The sequence below is a fragment of the Myotis yumanensis genome, unplaced genomic scaffold (genome assembly GCF_028538775.1).
Source record: "Myotis yumanensis isolate MYYU_CA2020_CCGP unplaced genomic scaffold, mMyoYum1.0.hap1 SCAF_8, whole genome shotgun sequence".
Taxonomy (NCBI): Eukaryota; Metazoa; Chordata; class Mammalia; order Chiroptera; family Vespertilionidae; genus Myotis; species Myotis yumanensis.
Window position 1 is genome coordinate 29,963,639 of NW_027223759.1, and position 25,218 is coordinate 29,988,856.

Here is a 25,218-nt window from a genome sequence, read left to right on the forward strand (position 1 = left end):
GGTGCAAAGAGGAGTGCAATGAAGCACCAGGACTTTGTAGGAACTACAGCAAGGCCACCAGTCAGGGGCAGCTGTGGGAACAAAAACAGGTTCACTATGGCCATGGGTGCCATGAAAAGCCATTGCCAGTCACCTAAGGTGCTCATGGAAAATACTTAGTGAGATGGACTGGCCAAGGCACTTTCAGTCCAAAGGGGGTACTTGGGTCTGACTCTAAGAGTGGGGTGGAATCCTCCAGGTCCAGATGGGCTCTGTATTGATACCTGGGGGGAGGGCATCCTCAAGTCCTACTTTATAACGATTAAAGGGGAATTAGGGGAAAATGACATTTCTGAAATAAACTTCTCATTTTTCACCCCAGGCACTGGTGAAAACTCATATCAAAGCCTGACCTGGATCTGCTCACATCCCTCGAATTACAATGGTCGGTTCCTGTTGACTTCTGTGACCCTTTGCAGTTCTGGTCCCATCTGGCAGGTGCTATGGTGGGAGGGCTGCTTCCTTTTAGTAATGATCACCCAAAATTGTCCATCTTGGCTTCTGCAATTTATCCAAGGATTTAGATAACAGAGTCCTCATTTTCCTGGTTGCCTGGGAGGGTCACTCCTTCCTTATTCCTTAAATGCACTTGCTGCCAGCTCCTGACAACCTGGGCCTGGACCTATTGCCCATGCACCTGGCTTCACAGTTTTCTGCTTCTGTCTTGCTTGAATCTGGCTGCAGCCTTGCTTTGACATCACATCCAGCTGTGGCCAGCACTGTAACAAGGGTGGTGGGGTAGGGGTAATAAGTGTGTTCCTCCTGGGCCAGGGTCTCTTACCAGTTGTGTCCCTTACCATGGACGCCATGTGCCTCCCGAGCAAACCCTCTCCCATCATCTCTGGAGCAGCAGGCCTGGATCTGCCCTCCAAACACCTGACCAGCCTCCAAAAAAATACTTTGGTAATTTAGCAATCAATAGCCACTGTTTACAACTCTTGACCATCCCTTAATCTATAACACTCTTAATAATGGTATTGAATTATTTAAAATATTATAAATTTAAGGTATTAATCAAAAAGAGTTAATTTTCTAATCAGTCACAATATCTCTTATAGTGATATAGGCAATATTTTATTTAATCTTCTCAAACACTTAAAATGATGGTATAACACCCTGGCCAGTGTGACTCAGTTGGTTGGAACATCATCCTGTACATGGAAAGGTCGAGGGTTCAATTCCCTGGCAGGGCACATACCTAGGTTGCCGGTTCAGTTCCCAATTGGGGCACATACAGGAGGCAACCAATTTCTTTCTTTCTCTTTCTCTCTCTCTCTCTCTCTCTCTCTCTCTCTCTCTCTCTCTCTCTCCCCCCCCCCCCCGCTTTTTTTCTCTAAAATCAATGAACATGTCCTCAGGTGAGGATTTAAAAAATACAATGATGGTGTATCAACCACATTTTTCAGAGAACAAAGAATGAACTGAGACTTTGGCTATTTGTGCAAGTTCAGCCACTGAGACTAGGGATAGACCTCGCCTTAGGGTGATGTCAGAACAGAAACTCTGTTGACCCATGGCTGGCTTTAAATTCTGCCCTGTGCCCTTGGGAAGTGGCTTTCCCTCTTTGTCCCTTAGTTTCATCATTTTTAAAATGGAGGTGATAACAGTACCTACTTCACAGGGTGATGGATTTTAAACAAGTTATGTGATGTAAAGTATTCACAATCATGCCTGGTACCTCATCAGTGTTCCAAGCATGTGTTAATATCACTATGTTTAATGATCATTATTATTTGTATCTAGTGCCAGAGTCTAAGCTTTTAACTACTACAGTAAACTGGGATATTTGGAAAAGCAGTGATAACAGTAATACCAACCTCAGGCCCCAGAAAATAAATTGAGGGCCTCAGATTCTGTACCCTAGAGCACACTAGTCTATAAGAAGAATCATGTGTTTGTTGCATGACTCTCCTTTGGAAATGAGTGACAGGGAGGAGATTCAGGAAAATTCACTATGGAAGGCATTGCAATGTAGCTTCCAGTGGGAAGTGTTATTTAAGAAAGAATATTTAAATTAGCAATAAATTTTTATAAAAGAAAAACTTCTCAGAGTTATTTTTGAAAGCATAGTTATACTTTTAGCAAATCATTTACTCAAAAAGTTTAATTTAAAAATATCTTTTAAAGTATATGAATCAATGTTAGCCATGTAGCCACCAGTCCTGCTGGTGGGAATAGGAAGGGTGAAAGGAAAGAATTGTGAGGAGTAATGAGCAAGGAAGCGATTCTTGTGTGTGTGCATGTGCGCATGTGTGCGTTTGTGTGTGTGTGGGCGGGGGGGGGGGGGGGAGGATGCAATGACATTATGACTCCCAATGTGGTCTGAGAGCAAACCTGCTTGAAAATAAAATCCCAGAGCATCATAATGATTGGGAACAATGTATACTAGTATAAAGAGAGGAAATTCAAATTTCAAAGATAAATTTTAAAATTTCTTAAATTTTTAAATAAAAATAAAGAGAGGGATTTCAACCTACAACCCAAATGATGCACAATAAGCAGGGATGGTTGACTGTGATATGCACAGGTGAGGGAAGGGCTGTGTCTCATGCTTATCACCCCAGGAGGAGGCTCTAAGGAACTGTAGATGTGGCATTAAAATGCACCAGGATTCACATTCTGTATTAAAATTAGGGGAATTATTTTTAAATCATACTTTCCATAAATAACTTTGCTTAGAAAATAGCACTAAATGAAAAAATTCAAACTGCACTGAAAAAAATATTTACCAAATCATACAACTATTGAGGTTAGTAGGAACAGAGTGAGATGGGTCAATGGAATCAATAATGAACCAAGGAGGCTCACTATAGGGAAGAGGGTGCACTGGTCGTGGGTGGTTTACTCAGGGATTCATTCCTTATGGGCTTCTGCTCTGCTCTGCCCTCTATCTCTGGCCACAGACCCCTGCAGCCTTGCTTGCTAGGTCTCTTGCTACATCTTCCTGCTGGTTTCCTAAACTGGGAGACACCAGCAAGGGAGTGGAGAGTGGAAGCAAGGGAGAAGCATGGTATTTCCCTATCACTGTCTTGGGCAGCAATTCTCTCGATAGCTGCATCTCCCATGACTCTACCTCCCACCAAGCAGGCCAGCCATAGTCCAGCTTCTACCTACCCGGTGACTTGACACATGAGCTCACCCTTGGTCCCTCCCATAGCTTCCTGTTGACTATTCTTCAATTTGGAATTGCCAGCTCTTCCACAGGATGTATAACTAACCCCCTGGATTAAATTCCCTCTACTCCAAAGGCTTAGAGAGCTTTATATTTTCCTGTTGGACCCTGATTGATGCTCAAAGAAAATAAAATATCTATTAATCAAAACATGGTTTAGGTACATCCCCACCTGAAAATGGACTGTCAGAGCACCATCGTGAAAGAGGACAGATAAATGTGAATGAAACAGTTACAACAAGTAACGATAATGATGCACTAGAAAGCCAACAAGAGAATGAACAATGTGCGCAAGAGACTGAGTCAGCAGGTAAGCCTGAATGACTGGGTTTGATGAATGTGGAGAGGCCAAGGGACATTTGCTGGTGGCAGAGAATGAAGTAAGGTAAGACTCAAGGAGACATTCATTAACAAAAAGAGGGAAATCACACAGACACATAGAGTGCAGAAATGGATCCTGATATATTGATAGGAGAGATCTGGAGAAAAAGAGAAATACTAAGATAAGAGACAACAGAAGAGCTACAGAGCCTCACTGGGGAAGATAGACAGAAACAAAAGTCAAAATAAGTCAAGGAGAGATTTACCGTGGAATCAACAAAACACAAACACTTTCACTGAGTGAAAGTGGCAATATATGCAGTCAGGCTCTAAGTAGGAACAGGAGAAAAAAAGAGAAGCCAGTAAGGGGCAACAAAATGGTAATAGGCAGAGTAAGGCTCTGTGGGACCTCAGCTGTTGTCTTTTTTTATTTCAGAGTCCTATGAACAAGTACCCATCCAAGAAAATAATGGAAATGCAAGACTAGAGATGCCCAGCCCATTGCCCTCTGATGAAGAAAGTAATTATTACCTACCTTACCATTGATCTAAGTATATCTTTGCTTTTCTATGAGAGCAGAAGCTTTCCTTTGTTGTCCCATAGTAGCCATCTCCCCCAACCACCTAAACACCACACAAGACACACAGCCTTGTGCACAGCCTCTAGCTGTTTTTAACAGGTGGAAAAGGCCAGGGTGAAAGAGAACTCAGCTCTTTGATAAAGGGTCATCCCTGGAGGAAAATGCAAAGAGAGAAACTATGGAGAAGGTGGACTGGGTGTAAAAGAGTAAGATAAGAGTTCACATAAATTGACATGGAATCCAACCAGTGCCGTGTTGTGGAGTTGGTGAAAAGAAATAAGCTGCACTTCACTTTTAGAATTTATAACAGAAACATGGAAGTCATGGGTAATGTTGCTGGTTAGATCTTCAACTAAGGAAGCCCAGGTGAAGGACCTTTAGAATGAAGTGGCAGGTGGAGGGATTTTATGCAGTGCACAAAATCACAGGGGACAACTTTGGTGATGATTTGAATGCTTGAGATGAGGAAAATATATGGAAAGACAAAATTGATACAGAAGAGGCACACACAGGTCCCATTACCAATTAAAACCCAGGGATAGAATGGAAGAAAGCAGGAACCAAACAGAGAATGTAGGAACTTAAAAATCAGCTAGGGGATAGCAGCGCCAGGTCTAGAATGAGGCAAGAGAAACCCGAGGTGACAGATAAAGGGGATCTCACTCAGCACCTTCTTGTGTCCTGAGCACCTCATTTGCATCACCTTAGAGTCCCAGCCATGGGCAAACTATGGCCCTTGGGCCGGATCCGGTCTGTTTGAAATGAATAAAAAAAAAAAAAAAAAAAAGACGGTACCCTTTTATGTAATGATGTTTACTTTGAATTTATATTAGTTCACACAGACACTCCATCCATGCTTTTGTTCCGGCCCTCCGGTCCAGTTTAAGAACCCATTGTGGCCCTCGAGTCAAAAAGTTTGCCCACCCCTGCTTAGACCCTGCTGGGCCCTGAGGGAAAGACATAAAAATGTGAAGGAAAAGAATATGAACAAAGAAAGACACAGAAGGAAATGAATGCCAGCACATAGAAAAACTGAGGGAGACACAAAAGAAACTATGTAAAGAATGAGTAAAGAGCAATGAATAAAAAACTGGCAGAGATATGGCTGAATAAAGAGAGAGAGCAGACAAATCAAGATATTGTTTTATTTGAGAGACAGTCATAGGTAAAAGGACATAAGGGGCTGTTCATAATACCATTGAGAAGTTAAGGTGTCCACAATGATCAAAAGGGCTCTGGAACATTCTCAGATAAAAATAGGCCTCCTATTGCTTCTTGGCCTTTTGATTAGATCGGGTGTAGTATCTATTTTTATCAGTTTAGTATCTGATACATCCTTTCTCTGAGGACAGTGTTTTGTGGGGTTGTATGGTGTCACCCCAATGAATTCAATTAAAAAGATAAATATTTTTTAAATGGCCTCTTTCCAGATATCTAATTATTTCCATGACTTCAGTCACCATTTATGATCTATTGATTTCCAAACACACAACTCCAGCCCAGATCTGTCACCTATGCTCATTTGATCAAGTGCCTGAAGCTCTTGATGGGAAGATCTAATGAACATCTCTACTGGAGGTTGTATCAGTTATCTACTGCTGAGTGGCAAACAGTTCCAAAATGTAGTGGATTAAAAAACAACCATGATTTTATTTGCCACTTCTGTCAATTCCAACTTTTACAAATATCCTCCAACCTTTCCATTTTTTCCATACCCAGCACACTACTCTAATCCAGACCCCTTTCACTTCTCACTTCAGTATAGGAACAGTCTCCTGCTGGGCTCCTTTTTCCTATCTTGCTCCTTTCAGATCCATTCTTCACACTTCAGCTCAATGGACCTTTCAAAAATTCAAACAAGGTCTTATGGCTTTACTGTTTAAAACCCAATACCACTTTGTGGGCCTCAGTATTAGGTCAATACTGCATGCGGTGGGGATTACAGGACACCTATCACAGCTTCATATTCCCCCTTCCTTCATGCCACCTTCCCATTGAAAAAAACTCCTTTTAGTTACTTGAATTTGCCAAGCTCTCACAACTAAATCTCTGCCTTTACACATGCTTTTGGATAACAGTTTGGTATAATCTTTTAATGGTTTTATTTTTTTTTTTTTTTTTTTTTTTTTTTTTTTTTAAATATATTTTATTGATTTTTTACAGAGAGGAAGGGAGAGAGAGAGATAGAGAGTCAGAAACATCGACGAGAGAGAAACATCGATCAGCTGCCTCCTGCACATCTCCCACTGGGGTTGTGCCTGCAACCAAGGCACATGCCCCTGACCGGAATCGAACTTGGGACCTCTCAGTCCGCAGGCTGACGCTCTATCCACTGAGCCAAACCGGCTTCGGCAAATGGTTTTATTTTTTAATGGATAATTTATATTATGGAATACTGTACAGCAGTGAAAATAAATGTGCAATGTAAATACAAATGACTTTAACACACATAATGTTGAAAAAATAAGTCAAATCCCCACAACTAAATGGCAGAGAAGCAGAGACATAAAGAAGACATGGTTCCACTTATACAAATTTATATAAAATATAGAACTGACAAACTTAATTATCTGTGATATTGAAAGTCAAAGTGATGGTTAACTTAAGAAATATTGGTGGGAACAGTTAGTAACAGTCATCACTAAGAGGCTTCTGGGGTGTTGTCAATCTTCTATTACTTGACCAAAGTTATGGTTACTCAGATATGCTTCCTCTATAACAGTGGTTCTCAACCTTCCTAATGCCTCGACCCTTTAATACAATTCTCATGTTGTGGTGACCCCCAATTTCATTGTTACAAATTGAACATAATTAAAGCATAGTGATTAATCATAAAAACAATATGTAATTATATATGTGTTTTCCAATGGTCTTAGGTGACCCCTGTGAAAGGGTCATTCAACCCCCAAAGGGGTCACCACCCACAGGTTGAGAACTGCTGCTCTATAATAATTCAAAATACATGATTTACCCATTTTTATCCATGTATATTTACAGTGATTATTATTCTTATTTTTGAAAAAGCAAATAAAAAATCATCGTCATCAAATAATGAGAAGAGTGAGTAAAAACAAAAAACAATGATAGTTAAGAGATGCATAAAGGAAAGACAGAGTTGAGCAGCTGAAAGGAGAGGGATGGGGGTAACTTTCCCTAGGGTGGAATTATAGGGAGAAGGGCTTGTTGATTGTAGTGAGGGTGCTCTCTCCCTTTGTGGGAGACAAATAAAATTCTTCATTTATTATAATTTTGTTCAGGAGCAGAACTACCCAACCATGGAATCCAAATAAATTCCTGTTCTGTACGTCTGGTAGATATAAAGAAGGAAAAGCCATTTTTTAATACAAATGTTGAAAAGGAAACCCAAATACCTGACATAATAGGTAAGACTGACTGAAAGAATGTGTGATATGAATCCCAGATACTGTGTAAGGGTCTGGCGCATGTCACCAGGGTCCACCGAGGATATTCAGGTGACCTTGGAAGGAGGCAGAGGAGAGGGAACCAGCACCTTAGCAGTGATTTTTAGCAGAAGAGGTTTCCTAGGAATTGGAAAAAAATGCCAAAAAACTGAAATTGCAGATACAAGAATTGATGTCTGAGAAACTATTTCTAAAATAAGAGAGTAATGTACGGTGGTAGGAGATGAAGAAAAGAGAAAACAAAAAGATTTTTTAAAATAAAAAAATAATCAGAGCCAAGATCCTTCTGAGAGGAAATGAGAAAGAAATGCATGAAGAAAAAAAGAGGTATAAAGAGATAATATCCCCAGAAAGACAGGCATAATTAAGGGAAATGGGCTGAGCCAAGAGGAAGGTGAAGTAAAATGAGAATGAAAGAGAGGTGGAATGAGGGTGGGGATTGGAGGTAGACTGAGGATGGAAGTAGGAGATAGAGTAAGGGTAGAGGGAAGAAGTGTGCTGCAGGATGGGCAAAGCTGCTCTCTGTGCATGAATTTCACCACCTTCTGGGTAGGACTTGAAGCAACCTGCAGGTCGCACATTTGGGTACAGACCAGGGAGACCTGAGTTAACTTAGCTTCTCGTTATGGGGTTTTCTGTCCATGGGCTCCTTGGCCCCATCCTAAGACACTAAGGGGTTTTTCTCTTCTGTGCAGTGATCAGCAGTGATGAAGATGAGTCCCCCAAAGCCTCTACCTCGGAACAAAGAAGGAGGCCTGGTAAGGAGGTGGGAGCTCAAGGCTTGGGCTGCAGGAACCTCAATTAAGTGCTACTGTTTCCTGAGGCATCAGTGCTGATTTATTCTGTACCATGGATCGAGTTTATCCTGCAATCCCATTCTCTGCATTCATTTTACCTTGACCTTTTGGGAAATGCAGGAAGATAAGAAATAGTTAGATATATTTAATTATTAAATATACATACACATTTTTTGAGGATGACATCTATTGATGGGTCCTAATAGTCAACATATGTACTCTATGTTGATTGTACAGTAGAAATAAGCTAGCACTAACTAGTTGTTATGACTATAAAGTGCTGGATTTCTACAGTAATTTCTATAGAGAAGAGAAAACTCATATTTCTTAATTGGACATTCATGTTGTCATCTGATTACAAACTTTGAATCATGTCTGAAGGTAATTCATCCAGCTCTCTAGTGTTAGCAGAAATAAATACTTCAAGTAAAGTATTCTGAAACCCAAAGTGGTGTTTTTTAGAGTTTTTCAGCAACTCGTGATATATAGAGTGATTTTTCAAAGGACCTTTGCAAATAATGTCTTAGTTTTTCCTTTATAACAGCCTTGAGGATTAAGCAGGAAGGACACTATTATCCTTGTTTCTGAATGAGAAAATGCAATCACATAAACCTTTCGGGGTCATCTACAAAGCCTCATGAAAATTAAAGGAAAGACAAGGCTACTGGATTCTGTGTTATTCCCTTTGTAAATTAGAGCTCGAAATGGTTAACAAAATGTTGTTTCCTCAATCCCATGAGCAGCACAAATGGTCACAAACTACAGCTATTTAGTACACAGACTGGTGATTGGTTTTCCCTTCCTACTTTCTCAGAGAGTATTTAGGAAAACACACTAGGAAAAGATCTAAGAACAAATAAAAATGTTACCTGGTCTTGATGTTACAAATGATCAGTATTTCAAATAATATGTTCATTCCACTGATCACTAGATCTATCAAAGTAAAATGTAAATGTACTTCAGTTTTCAGGGAGTATGCGTTCTAACTTATGTGTTAGTGTAAGCAAACTGCTCTAAAAGGCCATTTCGATATAGGTCTACGTCTCAGACACAAGAGAACATTATTTCTCAGCCTTGTAAACAGTTCAAGTTGGTGTACAGGAAGTTCTTTACCTTTAGCACAAGATTCCCAAGCTCTCCCCACAAAGAAACAACAAAGAAAGGAAGTGTGAAATGACAAGAGAAGGGGTAAGAGGCAGGAGAAAGGTGTAGGAAAGTAAGGTTCAAACAGAGCAGAGGGGCTCTTTGCTAGTGACTTGTCTCTGTTCTAGGGACAAGGAATGGAGCATCACTAAACTACAAGGCAGGTAACATAGAGGGACAGACCAGGTGGGGCTGTGTGTAGGCCATGGTATACATGGGCTTTCAAGATTTTTTAAGTTGTATTAGAGCAGTGGTCGGCAAACTGCGGCTCGCAAGCCACATGTGGCTCTTTGGCCCCTTCAGTGTGGCCACGAAGTTTCAATCACACTGTACGTGCGCATCCGCACGTGGTATTTCGTGGAAGAGCTACACTCAAGGAGCCACAGTTTGCCGACCACTGTATTAGAAAATTTCCTGCTGAACCAGTTTCTTGGTCACATACTGAGACATCTAAAGAATCCTATTCTTTTTTGCACTGATCAGTAACCTTGACTCCTTAGAATCAAATGAGGAAGGAGAGATCCAAGAAGCCACCTGCTCAGCACCTGAGATTGCACCACATTTAAGAATATTAGGATTGCATTCCTGGATGAAAAATATCCAGAGTCTAAACCCAGAGCTCTATTTCCTAATAAATCTTATTCTGACATTCTCTATATGCATTGATTCTATTACTTCTAGGGCACAATTTTCTGCTTTTAACTTCTTTGACCCTTTGGAATATGAAAGAGGGCAAAAAGGCATTATAAACTGTTGTTTAACTAGATGAGCCCAATCAGTTGATATATTGAAAAGGTAGAAATAATACACTAGCAAATGACTGTCTTTTTTACTACACACTATCATATCTATTAGTGCTGAAGAATTGAAATAATATAGGTAATCTTTACCCAATGCTTTATAATCTACAGAGCATAGTAAGCACAGCATTTCTGTAATTGTTGACAATATTGTCATTAGACTTAGAAAGTCTTCTAAGAATAATTTGTGCTGCTACTTAATTATTGACATATAAATAGCTTCAGCCCAACTACTCTCAAACCCAAATGAAAGTTAAGTGGTGGGCTTACATTGTGATTTTTCACAGGGCTTTTATGAATAAAGATATGTTTTGTTTTCACAAATATTTTAACTGGGAGATAGATTAACTAAGTTATCCCCACATTATAGATGAGAAAACTGGAGATAGAAAGTGTAAGGGTTGGTTATAAATTCACATGGAGTGTCAAAGGGAGAGCCCAGCATTATGACCCTGGGCACCAGAACTTGATTCAGTTGAAGAAAAGAGGAAAATGATCATCTCAACATCAATATTATCATAAACCCTATCTGCTATGTGCCTTATCATAGAATTTGTAAGACTTTGTTGCACAAATAGCTGTTTCTTCCCTCCTACTTTACAGAGCCCCTGGATTTGAGAACATCACCCACATGCAGGAAAAGACTTTGGGAAAATGGTAAGAGTAAATAAAAATTCTTCATAGTTATAAATGAACAGTATTTCCTACAAAATATCCATTCTAACTTTTTTATGTCCTTCAAAGTAAAATATAAATTTGCTTTAATTTTAGCTGGTTTGGATTTTAACTTTTGTATAAGTTAGGCTAATGACTATAACATATAAACACAAAGAGTCAAAGACTCAAAACACAATAGAATTTGAATTTTTTCTCAAGTAAACATTCCTAGGAGGATTAGATGGTGTGCAGGTGGGGCTCTATTTCACAAAGTCATTCTGGAAAGCAGCCATGGGGAGATCTGCCTTCTTCAATACCAGAATTCCAAGACAGCCCTGAAAGAGGAGCAGAGCTAAAAATAAATGTGAACACAGATTAAAAAGCAACAACAAATCCATAAAGAGACAAGTAAAAGAAGAAAGCAAATCCAGTATAAAAAAACAGAGGGTCAAGAGAAAGCAGAGATGCCCACTGGGGTGAAATAGCTTAGTCCCAGGCTCAGGGGAGAAGGGGGATAAAATACTGACCTACAGGTCACATGAATGCAAAAGGCAGGTCATGGAGGTCTCAGGGAGGGTCATTCTAGCCTGGGTTTCCAGAGCTTCCCAGGTTTTTCCTCTCTAGGCTCCTTTTCACACACTGAGACCTTCAAAGGGACATTTGCTTCTTCTTCAGGGAGAAATCATGAAGAGTCTTCTGAGTCCAGTGAAGATGAGACACCCCCGGCAATCAGGAGTTATACAGTGAGAAGTGGTCCTGATGAGGAGGGTGAGGACTGCCATTGCTGGGCTCCAGGACATCAGGAGTCTGAGCTCATGGTTCCTGTTTCTCTGAGCACACACCAAGGCCCAGGGAGCCCATTCCTGCCTTGGTCTCATGTGGCCACTATAAAGACTGCAAAGAGAGGAAACATAATTCTGGCTTAACCAAAAAGGATGGCTCTTGTTGGATGGCAGTGAATCTTATTCCATGTTTTCAGACAAATCATCATCCCCAAGTGTGGTGGATCACATTGGGATGTTCCCATATTCACCAGCTATTCTGCACAGAGCAGAGAAAGTGGGACAGTCAGCTACTGTTCTGTTTTGTCATAAATTTGTTCAAACCTCAATGGACTCTGGTCACGCTCTCTGCCGACAGAAGGAACAGCTTCTGGTTATTACCATCAAATCCCATTTATAACTTTTGTCTGATGACCCCCAATATGACATTGGCCTACAGAGTGATATTTTTTGAAATAGCTTCACAATTATGGGAAATTACAAATGTGATAAGTAGTTTACATAGAGTCATGGCAGCTAAGTCCAGATTCACTGCCAAATTAGTTAGCTGCCAGCCTATGAAAAAATGTCGGTTTTCTTTTTTTTTAATTTTGCTTTATTGCTTAAAGTATTACAAAGAGTATTACTTATGTCTCCTTTTTTTCCTCCCTTTGACCTTCCCCTGGCCTCCCCTAACCCCCAGTGTCTCGTGTCCATTGGTTATGCTTATATGCATGCATACAAGTCCTTCAGTTGATCTCTGTTGGTTTTCTAACACTAATTTTGCACATGGGCTAAAGGATGTGGGTCTTTGCTCCACTTGGTATTGATCTCTTTCCTTTAGATGGGAAGAAACAAAAATAAAAATCATCCCATCTTTATGTTCCAAAGCCTTCTACAATGTGAAGAGTCCTAAGATTTAACTCTTTTCGTTATGGAGTACTAGTTGTGCTTTCCCTTATCTCCTAGATTCCCCAGATATTGGAAACCAATCTACTCTGAAGATGAGCAATAAGAAAAGACGTAAGAACAATCAAAACTCTTGATGTAACAAATTGCTTTCTTTGCTACAAAAGCTTCAGCCTATCATTTTAAAAAGTTATTAGGATTTTAGGTGATACACATGATACATTTTGCATTGGGTGGGCTGAGCTAACTGGTATAAAATTTTAATGGCATTACGACCAATGCAAGTTTATGTTCTTCACTCAAATAAAGGACAAAGTAGTTCTGAGGTGGAGGGATACTCTGCTCCACACGATCATTGAGGACCCGACTGATAGAGGCTCTGACTTCTAAAAATTTTGCTTTCATGGTTCCCTGGAAAAAACAGAGTAGAAGTAGAAGTATCTACAGATAAGTAGAAGGTTAAGAAATGATGACAAAAGGAAGTGCCTTCCATGGCAAAGTTGTCTCTGACTTTGGGTATGGTTCCCGCAGCAACCTTGACCAACATGTCAGATGGAGCCACAGGGTGGTCTGGCAGTAGGAATGTTCCTACCCCTCTTGCACAAGCTTTCTTTTTCCAGTTTTTCTTTTGAGGATCCCATGCTGGGTTGGTTCCTAAGACGCAGACTGGGACAGTTACGGAATTTTACTTTTTTCTGCAGGGATCAGCAGTGGTGACTCTTCAGAATTGAGTAATGGAGAAGAGCCTCAGGAAACTTCTAGTTCAGCCCTCAGAAATGGGTCAGGTAACGAAGATTAAGATGCCAAGCCTTGGTCTGCGAATGTCAGAAATCTGAAATTAAAGCTACTGTTTCCAGATGCATTTTTCTCTGAGCATCTTGAAGAACTTATACCCAGTTAATCCTGGCAACCCCTTTCAGCATTTTAGAAAATGGGAGGAGGCAGGAAATTATTACAAACTCATGTTTAACAGGATGAGTCTTATTGACTAAATGTATATAATTATACATTGCTGTTTTAAAAGAAATAAATAGAAAAATGATAACATCTTTTTAAATACCTGCTGTGATGCCCACTAAGATCTTAGATTATATTGGTTCACATTAATATCATTTGTAACGGTAAAAAAGAACTGGCCCTGCTATGTAATTATAGACAGAAATAAAACTTCGGATCAACCACTCTCAAACTTCGAATAGTTTTTAAAGATTTCCATCACAATGTAATTGGATTATATCGTGTTATTTTAAAGTACTTTGGCAAATGAGATTTTACTTAATCATCACAAAATCTTTAAGACTTAGGCAGGCTAATTCTTTTGTTGTTGTTAATCCTCACCTGAGGATACTTTTCCATTTGATTTTTAGAAAGAGAGGAAGAGACAGAAAGAAACACTGATGTGAGAGAGAAACGGATTGGTTGCCTCCCACACCAAGGTACTGGAATCGAACCAGAACCCTCAGTCTGTGGGCCAAAGCTCTATCCACTGAGCCAAACTAGCTAGGGCTAGGCAGGCTAATTCTTTCTATTCCCACTTTAGGATAAGGAAATTGATGTAAAAGATTATAAGGGTCAAAAAGGATGAGTGTTGCATGTTACAGGCAGGAAAATAAGGGCTATTTCAATATGATCAAAGTCCAAAGAGGAGGTACAAGGGACTTGGCATATTCACAAGAGAATGTATCAGTGCCTGATATAAGAAAACTTTTCTAGCAAACAACAATAAATAAATATATACATATATATGTGTGTGATGTATTGTTATAACCACCTATAATGGTGTAGATATTAATATATTAATATCTTGATAGAGAAGGAAATATGAAAATCATAAAGAATCAGAAAGGTAGAAATAGAGCCAGCTATATGGTATACGAAACACCTAGAATAATAAAACTAGAAAGAATGGACAGAGAAATAAAAATAAACAGAGATTAACAGTGTCATTGATTTAAAAAGAAAAATCAAGGACAGAGAAGCTCACAAAATCGACAGGATGGAGACAGAAAGTATAAGCCAGAGCAATGAGCAAAAAAACTGAGAAGTAATAAGAAAATGAGGTATGGCTAGATAGAAAAAGAAACAGGTATCTGTTGTATGTGAGGTGTAGTCATTGGAGTAGGTGTACTTTTCCCTAGCTCATCTGAGCTGTGGATATAATTCAGCATAACCACATTGAAGTACGTTCCTGGTCACCATGTACTGTGTGTCATTTTCTTACTTCCCGTCAGTGTCCAGTGTCCTGTCTTCAAATGAATAGAAGAAGAGAGTCAGAAGAGATGCCAGCCTGATAGACTGTGGTGGAGAAGCCAATTTTGATACTACTTATCAGTTATCTTTGTTTTCCTGTCTGCACAGAGGAAAAGCTCTTCCTTCTTTTCCCTACCTCTCCCCAAAAACATTGCATCACATGTGCACACAACTGAACACACACTCATATACAGAGAGACTTGAGCACAGATTAGGATTACAGTCTCCACTTTGAGGGGAACCGAAGAGAAAGAGGAGCAGGGCTCCTGAATGGAGGGAGGGGACAATGAGTAGATAATGTGAGGAGAATGGAAAAGATAGGCTGAGGTCATCAAATGAAAAGGTATCTGAGTAAGTTTCAAGGTTTTCTAAGTGGACATGGGATCCAAATATCATCAGATGGGGATTTTGTGAGGCAGAGTAGGATGACTTTCAAGATATGTCTCAGAAGTTTACCAGAAATCTATAATAATAAAAGCATAATATGCTAATTAGACCGGACAATCTTCAGGACAAAGCCCGGGTCCCAGGTGCCAGAGGGAAGCCAGTGCTGGCAGCTGGGGGAAGGAAGGCCTACTCTTGCACAAATTTTGTGCATCGGGCCTCTAGTATGGTAATAAATTTCATGACTGACAGACCTGCAATGCAGAAAGATCAGAGGAAACTGGCAAAAGAAATAGTGGGCAATAGTGAAGTCAGTGTCAAAAGAGCAGGCATTTGGTGATGATAAAAGTAGTAATTTGTAAGACTAAGCTGAACATCAATGAAGAAAATGTAAAGACAAAGATTGCAATTACAAAAACAGCAAAAAGATCAAGATAAGACAGAGAAGGAAGCAAAGAAGCAAAGAAGAACAAAATGGAAGTGACAGTGGAAAGAGGATTACTTCAATAGTGAAACCATATCCAGAAGCAGAAGCATAGAAAATAGATGGGAATGAGATGTATATAGGGGGTAATCAATGGAGAGGAATTAGATGAGGCACAAAAAGAACTGTAGAGAAGGAGTTAAAATAAGAGAGAGATGGTAGAGAAGATGGGGGCAGTGGGAAAGGGAGAGAAGGGAGAGATGGAGAAATTGTGGGATCTGAGATGACCCTAAGACAAAACCAAGTCTGCACAAGGGGTGGTTCACACCAGCAGTGAGTTTTCAGGGTAAGGTGTCCTCAGGTATCCAAATGGTCTGTGTAACTCACCCAGACTACTAGAGATGTCACCAGGCATTTCACCCGCTCTTATGGCTTTACTCACCATCCACAACCTAATGGTTCCTATACATCTCCAGTCAAGCCCTGTCTTCTAAGCTTCTAAACTCATTCATCCAACTGTCAGCAAGACCTCTGGTCAAGGTCTTAAAGGCCTTAGCCTTCTCCTCTTAGGTGTCTTTCCATTTGAAACTCAACTCTTCTAAAACTGAGCACATCATCTTTTCCCCTAAACCAACACTTGCTCCCAGTGTTCTCTAGCTCTAAAACACACTATTAATTTACCAGTTCTTTCAAGTTCATATTCTCAGAGCCATCTGTAACCTAACTCTGTAGCACTCTGTAACCTAACTCTATTAATTCTTCCTTTTAAATGTCTCCAGGCTGTCCATGCATCTCCATCACCAAAGCTATCACTTTAATCAATGTCTATTATCACTTCTCACTGGAACTAGAGTGACAGGCTCCTGCTTGTCCTCCTGCTTTTAATTTTGTTCACAACAAATGTATTCTAAGTTATTTAGCTAAATTGGTCTTTCAAAAATGCAAATATGTCCATGCTGCTCTCCTACATAAAATCCATTGTCCTTCACTTTCCTTTAGGATTAAGTTAAATTTCTTTTGTGTGGCCACCAAAGCCCCCTACCTTGGGGCTCCTGCCTCTTTCTCCATCGTTAACATTGCCACTAACTTTCCTACTTCATGTTCAGACATCCCTAAGCTCCTCTTGGTTACTTGCATTCACTGAATGTAGACCTTTGCACATGCTTCTCCATCCACGTGGGGCTATTGTCTTGGTCCCTTTCCTCCATAATCTGACTAACTCCTGCTTCAATGATACATACTCTGGAAGGAGTCCCTTATCTCAGACTAAACTAGTTCTTCCTGCTGTACCCTCCCCTCCTTCCAGAGTACTCTGTGTGATCTGTGTTCTAGCATTCTTCAACTTTCAATATATTCACTTCTTTATGTTTCAATGTCATGGTTGCTTTTAAGTTGACAAGCACTGACACTTCAGTAGTCACATGTCCTGCATTGTTATCAGTGTCCATCTCAGCACCTGGCACAAAACAGAAGCTTAACAAATGTGTTGAGTGAATGAAAATAATTGTTTACTCTCTGTATTACAATATTTGGAAATTTGTCTGGCCAAAGTTAGTTTATTAGAGTACCTATATGGAATGTTTACAAAAACTATTTTAATAATTTAATTTTATGTGTGTGTGTGTGTGTGTGTGTGTGTGTAGACATATAAATGTAATAGTATTTCTGGAAATGAATAACATCACATGAAAATAAATACAAATATTTGTAAAAAATGTCATTAAGGAATGGATGGGAGAAGCACATAAAAAAATGGAAAGCCAAAGATGCAGATTTGGGGCAAAGAAAATAGAAGAAAAAAAAAGATTGAAAGGAAGGGACAGAGATAATGAGGAACAACAATAGACAAAGAGATTTCAGAGGTAGAGCCATTCTTTGATGTAGGGGGAAAGGAGGATGATCCAAGGCCAGGGGCGCAAATTAAAATTGCAAATTAAAGTTTTTTACAAATCATAACATAGGAGCAGAGCTCCAAGGACTTGGAAATCAGAAGTGTTCCTGTGTCGTGTGTTCACCAAGTGTTGTGCCAAGAGGCCAAGAAGCAAGGTCTGAATGTAGCCAAGCATCTGACATGATGGGTAAGGCCACCCAAGGATCTTGGGGTGGAAGTGATTCAGCAGATACTACAGACCCTTGGTATGTCAGTGGTAGGTGATCAGGGCTCAAGGACAACATGAGGTATCTTACCAGCAGGGAGTAGGTCAGTTATGAAGGTGAGAGTCACAGGACCCAGGCTACAGGATGTCAGGAGTCTGAAATCAGAGTACCTGTTTCCTGCTACCCTTGACTCTGAGGACACTTTGATAAGGAAGGGGTCAAGTCCATGTTAGAATTTCATTCTCTACATTTGCTTGACCATTTTGAGAACAGCAGGAAGGCAGCAGATCATGATCACAAAATGGGTCCATTGATTTTACATGGATTGATATACTAGAAATACACTGATTTAAAAAAACACACAATATCTGGTGTACTATATTAGTGTATCAATACCAAAGTGTTGAATTTATATACAGTGGGGCCTTGACGTACGAGTGTCCCGACTAACAAGTTTTTCGAGATACGAGCCGTCTCTCGGCCGATTTTTTGGTTTGAGTTGTGAGCTAAAATTCGGGTTATGAGCCAGTTTCAGATACCCCACCACTAGTTGGCGCAGCGAACGTCACAGTGAACGCCACAACATCAGCCCAGCATCACGTGTCTCACTGGTTCACTCTAAGATTTGACATATGAGTAATTTGAGTTATGAGCTCCACCACGGAACGAATTAAACTCGTAAGTCAAGGCCCCACTGTAGTTGCTTCCACCCTTATTCATGGAGCAAAGAAAGCCAAGTGTTCTGTTGGTAGATAATAGTGTCACTTGGTCGCAACCTTGAAAAAAACCTCAAAAGACACATAAATGGTCCTGTTACTTGTCAGGAAAAAGACCTCAGATAACTATTCTTAAGACCAACATATAGTTTTAAAGGCTGCCCTCCAGCATGCTATTGATTTATATAGTGACTTCTCATTAACTTTTGCAAATAAGATCTTATTTCATCTTCATTAAGAAATCCAAAGCCGAAACCGGTTTGACTCAGTGGATAGAGCGTCGGCCTGCAGACTGAAGGGTCCCAGGTTCGATTCCGGTCAGGGGCATGTACCTGGGTTGCGGGCACATCCCCAGTGGGAGATGTGCAGGAGGCAGCTGATCGATGTTTCTCTCTCATCGATGTTTCTGACTCTCTATATCTCTCTCTTCCTCTCTGTAAAAAATCAATAAAATATATTTTTAAAAAAAAGAAAAGAAATCCAAAGCCTGCCCAGCTGGAATGGCTGGTTAAGTGTCGACCAATGAACCATGAGGTCCCTGGTTCCATCACAAGTCCAACTGCAGGCTTAATCCTCAGTCCAGGGGCATGCAGGAGGCAGCTGATCAATGTCTCTCCCTCATCAATGCTTCTATCTCTCAATCCTTCTCCCTTCCTCTCTCTCTAAAATCAATACAAACATTTTTTTAATCTAAAGCCTGAACAGGATAACTTTGCTACCTACCCGTTTTATAAATGAGGTAACTGTTGCATATAAGTAGTGGAGAGGTTTTTTTTCAAAGTCTCAGAGAAATCAAGACTTTAGATTTTAATTTGTATGTTTAATTCATTTAGATACTCAGACATCCTTATAAACTCAAGCTTTCCACAATGTGAATTGTCATAAGATTTGTAACTTTTTTGTAGATTTGTAATTTTTATTTATAAATTACAGTTCTCTGACCACCACCTGTTACTTTCTAGATACTGTGGATATTGGAAGCAGTTCTATTCTGGAAAAACACACTGGGAATAGAAGTAAGAGTGAATAAGAATTTACTTGGTTTTTATGTTACAAATTAACTAGTTTTTAAGGCTAACATTTATTATCATTATTTTCTACTAGAGGCCCAGTGTATGAAAATTCATGCACTGGAGGGGGGTGTCCCTCAGCCCGGCCTGCCCCTTCTCACTGTCCAGGAGCCCTCAGGGGCAGGAGGCGACCTGACGACCAGGGGAAGGCAACGTCCCATCACATCTCTGCTGCTGCCACTGCAGGCAGCGCAAGCCTCAGCCGGCCCTGGTTAGCTGAGCCTTGGGCGGCCCTGGGCAGCTGGGCAGCCACCATCTGAGGCTTGCCTGCACCTGGGGCCAGCCCTGGGTGGCTGGGGGGCTGAGGGTACTGGAGGACTCCGGAGGCAGGTGCATGGGCAGGCCCAGCCTTGCTGCCCCAGTGGGGCTGAGGGGACTGGGCGCCGCCATCTTGTAGCTGTGGGCACCACCATCTTTGAAAGGCAGGGCAGTCAATTAGCATATTCCCTCCTTATTGGCTTTGGGCACCGCCATCTTTGCAATGCCATGAGGGTCAATTAACATATTCCCTCTTTATTAGATAGGATACCTTTCATAAGGCAAAAAAAAATGCCTTTTAAAGTAACTATGTTTTTTTCAAATGCTCATGTCTTCATGTTGGTTTTTATTCTAATTTTGAAGTATATGTGGTTTATAAAAATTGGTGTATGTCTTTCCAGAATTTCTCTATGCAAGTATTAGTACATTTTGAATATAGTTTTATTTACCTAAATAGGTTAATTTATGCATACCTCTCCTTTTCCTGCTTTTTAAAATTAATATGTAATACATAGACAATAAAAATATTTAATGTTTTAATAGCTATGAAAAGTCTTATTTAAGTGCTTTAACATGCAATATTTTCATTTTTAGTGTGGATGAACATTTTTTATTTTTTTTAGTCATTTGTTTTACTTCTTCGTAGAACTCTTTGTCATGGAATGTTATGTCACTGCTTTCTGCTATGGTGTTTGTCTTCTTACTATGCTGAATGAATACAGAAATTCTTATATAATATATATTAAACATTCATCATAAATATTGCTGGTATGTTGTCCCACTTGTTTTTGTTTTTTATTTATTAATATAATCTTGCCTGAGAGAAGTTATAAATTTGTAGGTAGTCAAATTTCTCATATTTTTCTCTTTAATACTATCATATTTACAACAGCCATTTCTAGCTTAAGATTTTAAAAGTGTTATTCTATATTTAATTCTAGGGTGTTTGAAATATTTGATCATTTTTCATGTATGAATCTATAATCCCTGAGTTTTGCTTCTTTGGGATATGTGAGATGGGAATCATTAAATATTCCCTCCACTATTGCATCGTGGTTTGAATCACCTCTTTGATCACACAGTGCCTTTACCTATCTATCTACTAGTTTTTGAGCCTCAATTGAAGGATTTACAGAAAAGAAAATTGATCCAGAGGTCCCACCATCTTGATGACTTACAGGGAGTGAATTTTTTTTAATATATTTTTATTGATTTCAGAGATGAAGGGAGAGGGCAAGGGAGACAGAAACATCAATGATGAGAGAGAATCATTGACTGGCTACCTTCTGCACGCCCCCCACTGGGGATCGAGCCCACAACCTGGGCATGTGCCCTTGATTGGAATCAAACCCAGGACCTTTCAGTCTGCAGGCCAACACTCCACTGAGCCAAACCAGCTAGGGCAAAAATATATATATTTTTTAAAATAATACTTTATTGCTAAAAAATGCTACCCATTATCTGGGCCTTCAGAGAGTCATAATCTTTTTGCTGGTGGAGGGTGTTGGTGGCTGCTAACTGATTAGGGTGGTGGTTGCAGAAGGCTGGAATGACTGTAGCAATTTTAAAAAATAAGACAACCATGAAATTATTGAGTCTTCCTTTTATAAATTATTTCTCTATAGGATATGATGTTGTCTGATGCCATTTTACCCACAGTAGAACTTCTTTCAAAATTGGATTCAATACCCTCAAACTTTGCCACTGCCTTATCAACTAATTTCTTTTACTATTGAAACCTTTTATTGTACTTCAAAAATTTTCACAGCTTCTTCCCCAGGAGTAGATTCCATCTCAAGGAACCACTTTATTTGCTCATCCATAAGAAGCAGTTCCTCATCTGTTAAAGATTTATCATGACCTCTCGCCAGGTTGGTTCAGTGGATAGAGCATCCAACTGTGGACTAAAGGGTCCTGGGTTCGATTCTGGTCAAGAGCATGTACCTTGGTTGTAGGTTCCCCAGCCCTGGTTGGTGTGTGTGCAGGAGGCAACCAATCAATGTGTCTCTCTCACATCAATGTTTCTTCTCTGTCTCTCACTCTCCCTTCCACTCCCTTTTAAAAAAAAATCAATAACCTCAAGTGAGGATTAACAACAACATCAAAAATTATCATGAGAGCCTTGGGCTGAAGAGAGTGTGCTCTACAGCCTTTGCTTCATATTAAGATCCTAAAAAGAGGAGAAACCAAGATGGCGGCATAGGTTAACACGGGAGTTTGCTGCCTCGAACAACCACTTCAAAAATACAACTAAAAGAAGGAACGGACATCACCCAGAACCACAGGAAGGCTGGCTGAGTGGAAATCCTACAACTAGAAGGAAAGAGAAATCCATACCAAGACTCAGAGGAGGCGCAGTGCCGAAGTGAAATACTAAGGTGCGGAGTGCATGTGGAGCGGGCCGGCGGCGGAGGGCGCGGTTGTTGTTTTCAATCGGGAGGGAGTTTCAGACTCTGAGCTCCAGATCCGGGCGAGTCTCTAGGGACCCAGACTCAAACGGGAGAAGCAGGACTGTCTGGCTTTGGTCGGAACTCAAATGCAGCTTTCTCTCCCAGGACTCTGAGAGTCAGAGCCCCTGGGTATGGATCTGAGAGCAGCCATAACTGCTCACTCTGCCTGCCCTGTAGACCCCCGGGGACCCGCCCCGCCCAAGCCCTGCACAGAGGCATTTGCCGGATAGCCTTAGGCAAACGCTAGACTAGCACCGCCCTAGAGATCCAGCACAGAAGCTCTCCCACTGCAGACACAGCTGACTCTCATAGCCAGTTAGCCTGAAGGTCAATTCACCCCCAGTATTGCTGACAGCAATCAAGGCTTAACTACAACAAGACTGCGCACAAAGACCACAAGGGGGTGCACCAAGAAAGCATAAAAAATGCGGAGACAAAGAAACATGACAGAAATGAAGGATATAGAGCTAAAAAACGCACTTTTAAGCTCTTTCAATAATTTTCTAGAAACTGCCGATAAACTTGATGAGATCTACAAGAAATCTAATGAGACCCTCGATGTTGTGATAAAGAACCAGCTAGAAATTAAGCATACACTGACTGAAATAAAGAATATTATACAGACACCCAACAGCAGACCAGAGGAGTGCAAGAATCAAGTCAAAGATTTGAAATTCGAAGAAGCAAAAAACACTCAACCGGAAAAGCAAAATGAAAAAAGAATCCGAAAATACGAAGATAGTGTAAGGAGCCTCTGGGACAGTTTCAAGCGTACCAACATCAGAATTATAGGGGTGCCAGAAGATGAGAGACAGCAAGATATTGAAAACCTATTTGAAGAAATAATGACAGAAAACTTCCCCCACCTGGTGAAAGAAATGGACTTACAGGTCCAAGAAGCGCAGAGAACCCCGAACAAAAGGAATCCAAAGAGGACCACACCAAGACACATCATAATTAAAATGCCAAGAGCAAAAGACAAAGAGAGAATCTTAAAAGCAGCAAGAGAAAGAAACTCAATTACCTACAAGGGAATACCCATACGACTGTCAGCTGATTTCTCAACAGAAACTTTGCAGGCCAGAAGGGAATGGCAAGAAATATTCAAAGTGATGAATAGCAAGAACCTACAACCAAGATTACTTTATCCAGCAAAGCTATCATTCAGAATTGAAGGTCAGATAAAGAGCTTCACAGATAAGGAAAAGCTAAAGGAGTACATCACCACCAAACCAGTATTATATGAAATGCTGAAAGGTATCCTTTAAGAAGAGGAAGAAGAAAAAGGTAAAGATACAAATTATGAACAACAAACATGCATCTATCAACAAGTGAATCTAAGAATCAAGTGAATAAATAATCTGATGTACAGAATGAACTGGTTATAATAGAATCAGGGACATAGAAAGGGAATGGACTGACTATTCTTGGGGAGGAAGGGGGTGTTGGAGATGTGGGAAGAGACTGGACAAAAATTGTGCACCTATGGATTAGGACAGTGGGTGGGGAGTGAGGGCGGAGGGTGGGGCGGGAACTGGGAGGAGGGGAGTTATGGGGGGGAAAAAAGAGGAACAAATGTAATAATCTGAACAATAAAGATTTAATTAAAAAAAATTATCATGAGATTGCAGCAATTCAGTCAAATCTTCATATTCCACTTCTATTTCTAGTTCTCTTGCTATTTCCACCACATCTGCAATTACTTCCTTCACTGAAGTCTTGAACCCCTCAAAGTCATCCATGATGGTTGGAGTCAACTTCTTCCAAATTCCCTGCTACTGTTGATATTTTGATCTCTTCCCATGAATCAAGAATGTTCTTAATGGCATCTATAATGCTGAATCCTTTCCAGAAGATTTACTTTTCTATAGCTGCCATAGATAATTATTTCATCAGAGGAATAACTATCTATGGCAGCTATAGTCTTATGAAATGTATTTCTTAAATAATAAAACTTGGAAGTCAAAATTACTTCTTAATCCATGGGATGCAAAATAGATATTGTCCTAGGCTTGAAAGCAACATTAATGTCATTATACATCTCCATCAGAGCTCTTGGGTGACCAAGTGCCTTATTGATGAACAGTAATATTTTAAAGAGAATTTTTTTTCTGAGCAGTAGGCCTCAATAGTAGGCTTAGAATATTCAGTAAACCATGTTGTAACCAAATATGCTGTCATCCAGGCTATTTTGTTGCATTTATAGAGCACAGGCAGAGTAGATTTAGCATAATTCTTAAGGGCCTTAGTGTTTTCAGGATGGTAAATGAGCACTGGCTTCAGCTTAAAGTTACAACTGCACTAGTCCCTCACAGGAGAGTCAGCCTATCCTTTGAAGCCAAACACTAACTTCTCTTCTCTAACTATGAAACTCCTACATGAAATCTTTTTTCAATATAGAGCTGTTTTTTCTATATTGAAAAATCTGTTGTTTAGTGTAGTCACCTTCATTCATTATCTTAGCTTAGATCTTCTGGATAACTTCCTGCAGCTTCTTCATCAGCACTTTGTTGCTTCAACTTGCACTGCTATGTTATGGAGATGGCTTCCTTCCTTAAATCTCATGAACCAACCTCTGCTAGCTTTCAAGGCAAGCCTCTGAAGTCCAGGATGTACACTTTGCTGGTGATGTCTGAGATCTGTTGTTCCTTGATCTCCTTGACATTCCCTTTTATTTTCTCTCAGCTTCTTCCTGATTTCAGCTGCTCTTACATTTTCCTTATTGTGAATAAGGAAACCTCACATGACTATGCAAAAGCATACTGTAAACAACTGGTACTGTGTAAAGGTAGGTTGTTTTGTTGCCATTATTGTCTTCAGTGTGATGGACAACCAAGATGGTGTATTGGTACCTGGAGATTTAGCCCCACAAAAGTTGAGTGAAGACAAAAGAGCCATAGCCAGTTTGGCAGAGTGCCAACCCGCAGACTGAAGGATCTCGGGTTCACTTTCAGTCAAGGGCATGTAC

At 40.2% G+C, this 25,218-nt stretch overlaps 1 protein-coding gene and 1 pseudogene across 2 annotated transcripts in view; both read left to right on the top strand.

The window, feature by feature from the left end:
* The window catches only part of SP100 (SP100 nuclear antigen), a 61,705-nt gene that overhangs the window by 19,499 nt on the left and 16,988 nt on the right, over positions 1-25,218 (top strand). For both annotated transcript variants that reach the window (XM_070422360.1, XM_070422361.1), the window contains exons 5-15: positions 362-424; positions 3,372-3,521; positions 3,969-4,052; positions 7,370-7,495; positions 8,230-8,292; positions 10,878-10,931; positions 11,607-11,699; positions 12,662-12,715; positions 13,303-13,386; positions 17,621-17,737; positions 19,435-19,488. In XM_070422360.1, the coding sequence (XP_070278461.1) occupies positions 362-424; positions 3,372-3,521; positions 3,969-4,052; positions 7,370-7,495; positions 8,230-8,292; positions 10,878-10,931; positions 11,607-11,699; positions 12,662-12,715; positions 13,303-13,386; positions 17,621-17,737; positions 19,435-19,488 (942 nt within the window). The remainder of the gene's footprint in view (positions 1-361; positions 425-3,371; positions 3,522-3,968; positions 4,053-7,369; positions 7,496-8,229; positions 8,293-10,877; positions 10,932-11,606; positions 11,700-12,661; positions 12,716-13,302; positions 13,387-17,620; positions 17,738-19,434; positions 19,489-25,218) is intronic.
* LOC139015950 (U2 spliceosomal RNA) lies at positions 5,380-5,495 on the top strand (annotated as a pseudogene).